The sequence below is a fragment of the Gavialis gangeticus genome, unplaced genomic scaffold (genome assembly GCF_001723915.1).
Source record: "Gavialis gangeticus isolate Ggan-Ray unplaced genomic scaffold, GavGan_comp1, whole genome shotgun sequence".
Taxonomy (NCBI): domain Eukaryota; kingdom Metazoa; phylum Chordata; order Crocodylia; family Gavialidae; genus Gavialis; species Gavialis gangeticus.
Window position 1 is genome coordinate 21,398,830 of NW_017728996.1, and position 9,208 is coordinate 21,408,037.

Consider the following 9,208-nt stretch of genomic DNA (forward strand, 5'->3'; position numbering starts at 1 on the left):
AGGCATTGGGAGAGTCCCTGTTCCCCCGAGCACTACCAGGAGTGACCAGGAATAACGGTCACAAGCTGGCAGAGGGTAGCTTCAGATTAGACATCAGGAGGCGCTACTTCACAGTCAGGGCGGCTAGGATCTGGAACCAACTTCCAAGGGAAGTGGTGCTGGCCCCTACCCTGGGGGTCTTTAAGAGGAGGTTAGATGAACGCCTTGCTGGGGTCATTTGACCCCAGTACTTTTTCCTGCCATGGCAGGGGGTCGGACTTGATGATCTGCTCAGGTCCCTTCCGACCCTACTAACTATGAAACTATGGCTGGAATGCTAACAGGGAGCTTAACAAGAGCACGGAAGAGAGAATTTTTCTATTTTCAGTCCTATTGTCTGACCCCACACTTGAGAGCAGCAGTTACAAGGACATTTTTTCTGAACCCGTATTATTCCGGGCTGGATCATCCTTTGTTGCTCCGTGAGGATGGCACTTGCACATTCTGATCAGCAGCAGGAGCTGTGAGAGATAGAAAACCAGAATCTTCAGAGTTTTCTCAAAGACCTGGGGCCCTACAGTACCACAGATGCAAGGTACCTAAAATATTTCTACCTAAGGCAAACATTGTCCCTTAGCCTTGTTCTCAGAAGTGGCTAAACTTTTTTGGTAAAAAAAATTCCCAGAAATTAAACCTGAGGCAAACTTCTAGCATGGAAAGTTTTATCCCCAACAGGAAGATTTTGACAAAGTTCTAAGCAACTGACAACAGTTTTAGCATGGGAAGCGTCAGTCAATGCTAATAAAATTACTAGCTTCTAAAATGATTGAGCTGATTAAAAAATTATGCTTTGAGGTGAAATTGGAAATGTTGTATAATGATAAAGGAACAATCATAAATTGCACAGTGGCAGAAAGAAATGATTAACAAAAAGAAAATAAAATTAAAAATGCCAAGCAACCAAAGCCTTTCATGTAATTTTTTTAGTGAAAAATTATGAAAGTAAATATTTTTTATATATCAAATAATTTTCAACAAGTAAGGAAGCCTAGATTCCTCTTCTTTTTAATGTCAGAACCAGAATCCTTCTTTTTCTGTTGGTACCAGAACCAGAATATTTTCCTGTCATTTTTGCCAGTCACTGAGCAGAAAACAGACAAAAGGGCCCAATCCTGCAGTGTTTCCATGTGAGCAACCAAGAGTGAAACTAATGGGAGTTCCATGCCGAGCGCAGTAGCAACATCAGGCCTGAGATATTTTGGTTCCCAGCGGGATAGTACATTTTACAATCTATTACACTTTCTGTTTGAATATCATTAGTCAAGTCTTTAATCATTTTACCAGAAAGTTAGAATCTGGTCTGTTGGCAGACGTCTAAGTTACTTTATCTTTCAAAGACAATTAAGTGTTACTGGAAAAAATAAAGAACTTCTGAAATGGCAATTTGTTTCATATTTGCAGAATGGTAAGCATTCTTTAAATGCTGTTTAACTTCTAACTTCATGATCTATGAAAAACACTTGCTATTAAATATAAAAAACATGAAGTCAACAATAAAACAAAATAATGCTATAGGTAGCCATTTGCTATTACAAAGTCCAAGTGAAATCTATCTATCTATGCTCTTATTCTTACCTTTTTTTCACAACGTCATTTAAATATCGCCTCTGGATAAAAGTCTCCTTTTTCCACAATAATTTTTCTGGCTCTCATTTTCTCTCCAGATCTTTAATTTGCCTCATTGTATAATGAAATTTACATCCCTTTCACAATCTTGCATGCTTTCTCTCAAATGGAGATACCTGGTACATCATGGGCCATTGCTGTACATCTCAACACTTGCTCAGTAAAAGTCCAAGCAAAGAAACAGACACTTTCTTGGCAGTTTTATTATAGGCTACACTTTTTGTGTATGCCTTGACTGATATAGTATCACAAAAGAAACATAGCTTTATTTCTACACTGCATTCACACAAAAGGATGAATATATGGAACCACTTCTATATGGTACGTGAACATCTGAAGCCAAAAAAGGTATTAAATTTGTCGGGATCACCGCAATAATACTCAGATGTAGATGTTTATTTTAAAAAGGTGTGTGTATAACTGTATTGCTTAAGAAGATGATAAATCTATTTTTATAACTGATCAACCACAATGAAATATATAACATTTAAGTAGAAGGGGGAGAGGAACCTTTGTTCTCAAAAACCTGCAGTAGCAGGATGGAGAAAACACTCAATTATGGGTCTGATCCATACCCAGCAAAACCAATAAATCATGTCTCTATCACTTCAAAATTGTACCACAGAATGCTGCAGTGAGCATGGGACGCCCACTATGCCCTTGCTACAGTCCCCCAAAATGTGATGTAGCCAGAGTTAAAGCATCACTGGGCAGATGTCTAACAGCAGCCACGTGACATGTGGAGCTGTAGCATGTGGAGTGAGTGTGCTGTGTTTCACTGTGGAAATTCCCTGTTTGGTCAGAAGTGGCATAGATGAGAATCTTTTAATTTATTTAAATGAGTGTTGTATCAGGCATCCAATCTTTAGCTGGGCCACAAGATCTGCAAGCAGAACTAAACTAGTATTTACTGACACTATTGGTAAACTACCTTACAACTCTAATTCCAGAAAACTCAGAATCTTATTTAAAAGTTTCTCTTTACTTCTAGTACTAAGACACTCTGACACTTTATTTCAACTGTCCAATGCACTCTGACCAGATTCTCCAGTTTAACAAGTCTATTCCATGCCATTAAGATGGCATAAAGTGAACTTAAAGCAACTGGAGGTTACTTCCAGGGAATTTTCCCATGTAGGGGAATTCCTACTGGTGTAAAGCTGATGTAAATAATACAGCCATCTCTTAGGCCAGTTACCTTCCCTGAGCTAAAGGGAGATGAGGCAGGGGAGAGGCATGAGCATCCAAAATATTCTTGGAAAAACTGGGGAACATTCAACACTCAGTTGCCTCCCATCATTACCCAGTGAAAGTTCATGAGGGGACAACAGAGTACAGTTTGGTGCATAAGAAAACCTGTTCTCTGGTTTTTCATATGATGTCCAGGTGTGCCAGGGACTTCTTCTGTAATACCTAAAACATCCTGGGGGGTTTCTTTAACAAAAGCAAGTATTGGGCTTTGTAATATAACCAACATTTTGTTCAATTTGCACAGCTAAATCAAGTAACATTTGCTGTGTGTTTACCAGGGACAAAGAGTCCCTCTGAGTTCAGTGTGATCAACACTATTCGGAATGAATAGACAAATGAGCATGCACATTATCAAAGCTGTTTTCTTGCTCAGTATAAATGTTACCTGTTCAGTGTTTCATGAGGAACTCATTCATTACATTCAATTAGCAAATCAAATTCTCAGCTCCAAGAAATAAGTCCATGCCACTAGTGAGTTAGAAACTGTCAGCAGCAACGCCAGTATACATCTAAGAAAATGTATATTTCTGCCTTCCTTTAAAGTATTTCATGACCCTTACATACGTGGTCATAAAAATATACCTTTTTTTAAAAAAAATCTTACCATAGTTATATATATTTTCCAAATCACAGGAACTATACAGCATAGAGTTTGGAATGCTCCACGGACCAATGTATGTCATCCCAATGAAAGGTAACATGCATCAAGATAAAATATGCTCCATTTCAAACTACACTTGCATGTAAGCACAATTCAAGCCATTGCATAAAGCAGCATGAAAACATTTATAGGTACTGCAATAGGCATTAAAATATGACTTTATATGTAACAGTTCTTTCAAAATCTTGTTGTTCATGAACTGTGTGCAGGTTGAATTATATATAGTGCTTAGTCCAAATATGCTGAAATTGGTGCAGGCCTCCAAAATGGACAATTATTCCATTCTACATCATTTTGAAAATGCCTGTCAAAGGTTTGCATGAGATTGCTGATAGTAATCTGAATGTGAGAGTCACTCTGTCCTATAAGGCTCTGCAAGGGAGTATAGGGCCAGAAGGGTTGTGTTCCTCTGAAAGAGACAGGGTTTATCCTGATTATGGCTAGGGACAGACACTCAAAGAGCCTGAGCCTGAACTGATTTAATCTTTGCAGGTTAGTCTAACCTGCCTAGGGTGAATCAGTTTGTAACCGTAAAGACATCCCCCCTGGATTGAAAAAAATGCCTGCAGTGGCTCAGGTTAGAAGCCAGAGGGCACTAGAGCAGCCCTTCCTTCTTTTCCACAGTGCTGAGCTGAGTGGGGCATGGCCAAGCCCTAGCAGGATGCTCTGATTAGGGTGGGGTTCCCCCCCTCCTTGATAACAGAGTATGTATCAGCTCTGTTATCAACATTTAACAGGCCATCAGAAAACAAAGCTTCGCCCATTAGTTCAAGCTCTTCTTAAACAGCTTTTTCCAAAGGAAGGAACACAGGGATATTACCAGCTGACCTGTTGATTAGCTCCAAAAAGCCCTAAGCGGACACTGTCCTGTCTGCCTTACACAGACACCTCACAGCATTAGCTAGCATACCACATGCTGGCTACAGTTCATGCTGCAGGACAGAGGAGGGAGGGATACCTGCTTAAGCAGCGAGTTGGGGGGGGGGAGTGAGAAGGGCGACATGGGGAAGTGAGGCAGACCCTGCTATGCCTGCAAGTCGCTGCTGGAGCTCCAGCAAGGGAGCAAAGAGGAGGGGCCTGCCCAGCCCAGATAGCATGCTAGGATGCTGGGAGAATCTAATTCAACTTAAACCAGGAAGGGGTCTGAGACAGACATTGCATAAATTGGTTTGACCCAAATCAGTTGAGTCTGATACTACATTCAACCAGGTTTATCTCAAACCAGTTTCAGTTATTTTCAAACTGGTTTATGTGCAGTCAATGTCTATTCTGTTACAGGTTTAAACCAGTTTTTGATCACGTAAATGAGTTTATGTGTAACACCTAGGCCTGTGCAAGTTCGTAGTGATCTGATTCAGAGCTCCGGACTGGGTTTTTGCCTCGATCCGGCCGAAGCGGCTCCATAGCTTCGGAGCAGCCTCGGAAATCTGGCCATAGGTTATAATGGGGAATCAATGAAATAGCTATAACTTTGTTGTTTTTTGTCTGATTTGGATTAGACGTGCAGGGATGGTAGCCTCTGCTGAGAGCATGAAATCTGCCAAGTTTCAAGAAGACTGGTGCAGGGGTTTGGGGGGAACTGTACCCCAAATTCATGAAAGCCAAACTCATGTCACAGCTGTGTGTTACAACACAGGGGGGTCAAAACTGCAGGGGTGGCAGCTCTTACTGGGACCACAAAGCCTGCCAGGTTTCAAGGAGATCAGTACAGGCATTTGGGGGGAACTGCACCTCAAGCTGCAGACAAGCAAAACTCATGCCATGGGTGACACTGCGTGTGTTCAGGCGCAGCGGGATGACAGCTGCAGGGATGGTGGCCCTTGCTACAGCCACAACACCTGCCAGCTGTCGAGGAGATTGGTGCAGGGGGGTTCTGGGGCCCTGCACCCCTAGCTGCTGACAGACAAAACTGGTGCCAAGACGGTGTCTGTCTTGGGGCATTTGATTGTCTGCATTGATTCTTTCCTCTTCTTAGCCTGGTTTTGTAGGTGCTCACTGATGCTCGTTAAGCTGTTATGTAGTAGCTAGGTCCTGTGTATTGAGCTGGTCCCTGACTCAATCATGACTGATCGATTGGTAACTGGGAACACAGCAGCTCAGCAGCCAGGCCTGCAGCAGTGTCTCCCCTCCCCGCCCTAAGACAGAGACAGTCCCACAAGCACCCATGGCACAAGTTTTGCTTGTCCGCAGCTTGAGGTATAGTTCCCCCCAAACCCCTGCACTGATCTTCTTGAAATTTGGCAGGCTTTGTGGCCTCCATAAGAGCTACCATCCCTGCAGTTTTCACCCTGCTGTGTTGTAATGCCTAGACATGACATGAGTTTTGCTTTCAAGAATTTGGGGTGCTATTCTCCCTAAACCCCTGCACCGATCTTCTTGATACTTGGGAGGCTTCATCCTCTCAGCAGAGTCTACTGCCCCTGAAAAGTTCACCCAAATCAGACAGAAAACAACAAAGTTATAGATATTTTATCGTTTCCCCATTATACCCTATGGCCAGATCTCTGAGGCAGCTCCGAAGCATTTCGGGAGCTCCGAACCCCTTCAGGAAGCCTAATGAGGCCAGCACTTCGACCCGGAGGTGCTGCTTGAGACCCCGAAGTATTCAAAGCTTCTCTGGATCCGAAGCTCTGTCCAAAGCCTCACATAGCCCTGGTAATGTCTGTCCCTAGTCTATGAGTGCAGAAATGGTAGGGAGAGAATAGGCTCCAGAACACTAGTACTCCCACATTGTGAACAAGTGGGAAAAAAGAGGGTGGGAAGGGACAGAGAAGGGGCACTGTCAGGGTTAGAAACCAGGCTCTGTCCCCCTCCAGGCACTCACTGGCAGTGTTGGTTGGATAGGAGAATCAAAATAGGAGCTGTGGAGAAACAGCTAGTCAGAGGTGTGCCTTTAAGTCACAAGTCTTTCCTGGAACACTGCCTGCAACAGCACAGCCACCCTTTTACTTTGTTCTAGTCCAAAAGGCTTTATTCCTCCTGTCATCTAGTAATAATACTGAGATCAGTATTCCTATTTGCAGAACAATGTATAATACACAAGGAAGGCTAGCAGGTTCTGGCCCAAAATTGTACAAATTGTCTCAAATGTACAAAAATGAGCAGACTCATTGTCATTCCTAATTCTTCAAGACTTGTATGTTCTGTACCATGGAAGTAGTTAACTTGCCTCTAACTTTCAATTGTCTTCAAAGCTTTAAAAAAATGAGCACAGTTAACTTGAAAACCAGGCATTAAAATCACATGCCACACTTTCCATAGAACCATCCAGAAGATTTTTCCATGATTTAAAAATGTTGTCACAGTGTCACATATATTGCAATATGAGGATACCCTCTAATATAAGATGTATATCTTGATGGTTATTCCTGACAGAATAAATTGAGCTGCTCTGCAAAAAAAATGCATATCTCAAATTCTTTCCTAGCTATAGCCTAATGTGTGGTATCCCTCATGGAATTTCAATAGACTAATCTAGCACAGACTTTATAATAAGTAGCTTTGGATGACTGCAAACAAATATATAGCGAAAAGGTCAGACTCTTCAATATGTCTGTTAATACATAAGCAGAAAACACAGTCAAGGATAAATTAACATAGGATCAATTTTCAACCTACTTTTTTCTGGTGAAACATGTGCCTTAGCTTGTCCCCTCACAAGCCTGCAAGTTGAACCATCTCCTGCACAGATTCCACAGTTGTCTTCCTTGGCATTACTCCCAAGTTGTCGATCACAGCCTACTGCCTGCCAATATCAACACCATAGTCAGAAGGAGGGCAAAGCTGTAGTAGACATGCTCAGGTTTCTGGAATTTTATTTATTATGTTACCCTTTTGATTTTATTAGCTGGCCTCATTCTTTTAAAGCATAACTTGCTTTTCAAGATTAAGCTATATAAAATTGTTAAAATATCCAATCATTACCATGGTTTTTGATGAGGAACCCCAACCAACAACATGTTAAGTTATCCAGGCATAAGAAAAATAAAGGTTACTTTCTCATTATTTTCCTGAATGCATAAAGCTAAGTGTTATTCTCAACAATAGACAACACAAAGGACAAATATTACTGTTAATTAATTTTGCCTTTCATCACCTGTTTCTGTCCTTCTCTTAGACTGAGGTTAAGTATTGAAACAACCAAAGCTAGGTATTTAAAAACTCTGGCTTCAGCACTATTGCTATTAAACTCATGGAAGTTTGCATAATCTAATATATTGGTCTTTCAAAGTTTAATCAAGAAGGCTGCACATATTTTTGTGGGGGGGGGGAGAGGTATTAATTCCCTAATTCACATCAGCTATTTTAATTCAGAAAATATAAATGTTTTGGTTCCATTTTTAGTTTATTCTTTGTGTGGCCTAATCTCTAAATTAAATGTTGTAGTACACACTATAAAAAATCCACATTTAATCTCTGATAAAAGAGTTCAAATAAGCAAAGCATTAAATAGGTTATTTGAAAAAATAGCTACTAAAAACTTACCAAGCTATAAAGAAAACATTGTGCATGCTTTTAAAAAAAAATAAATTAGTTTTTCCATAAGAAATGTGAAGATGAAAAGGGAAAGCAGGGTAGAGAGAAGAATACAATACTAAACATGCCTGTTTGCTAAAAAAAAAAGAAAAACTTAGCCCCATATATTTTTTTACCAGCCATTTTGTGCCAAGACATTTGCAGGCAGTGCCAAATACTGAGCAATGTGTTAAGGACTAGCTTGCAGTTTTTAAGTGTGCTCAGACCAATCTGTCATCAAAAGCAAACAACACCTCTCTCTCCCTGCCAAGGAAAAGAAAAGAGGAAGAAAAAGAAGAAAAAAGAAGATACAGCTGATTTGTTATGAAAGTTCTTTGCGACCAAGCAGTGACAATCAGTGCAAACTCGACTAAAATAAGAGCTGAAACTAAAATATACTCCTCCTCTTAAATAAAAATGCATGGAAGGGGCAGGCTCAGCTGCCAAGATCTACTAAATCAGTGCTGGGCCAAAACTGACACATGCTCCACTTGGAGAGGTAGGTATGGTATCAGGACATAACAGGCAGGGTGGGTCCTGCAACCTCTGAGTAAGTTCCACAGATGCAAAACTATGTGTTATTCATAGCCAAACATGAGGAACTGGAATTCTCGAGTTTCCTTAGTAATGACAGTTGACAACAGATTTGCCACAGCATCCCTTCCTCCCTAGCTGCAATATTCTACAGTTTATGTGCTTTGGAAGGAGTTAATATCTTCAGTGTTATTGCCTTTACTGTGATGACATTTTTGGGGGGAAAGAAAGGGAGGGAGGGAGGGAGATATCTGCAAAGCTCCCTAATTTCTACTGTTCTGACTGCATCTGCTATGCCATGCCATGCCAAGTCACACAGAAACAAACTTACACATGGGTTAAGTATAACAGACGGTCCAAAAGCCTGAAGCTGAATCATTTCAATCTTCACAGGTTAGTCTAAGCTGTGTAGATGGAACTGATAAGCAAGTGAACAGACATTCACTTTTGATTCCAGAAATGCAGCCACATGCCTGCAGTGACCTGGGCCAGAAGCCAGAGGGCACATGAGCATGCATCCCTGCTGGGCTGGAGCAGACAACTTGGGCCCAGGCTAGCCCACCCACCCCGTGGGGGGGGGGG

General features: G+C 41.4%; 1 protein-coding gene across 2 annotated transcripts in view; it reads right to left on the bottom strand.

Moving 5' to 3' along the window:
- The window catches only part of ADAMTSL3 (ADAMTS like 3), a 433,784-nt gene that overhangs the window by 177,661 nt on the left and 246,915 nt on the right, over window positions 1-9,208 (bottom strand). For both annotated transcript variants that reach the window (XM_019504116.1, XM_019504117.1), the window contains exon 6: window positions 7,196-7,322. In XM_019504116.1, the coding sequence (XP_019359661.1) occupies window positions 7,196-7,322 (127 nt within the window). The remainder of the gene's footprint in view (window positions 1-7,195; window positions 7,323-9,208) is intronic.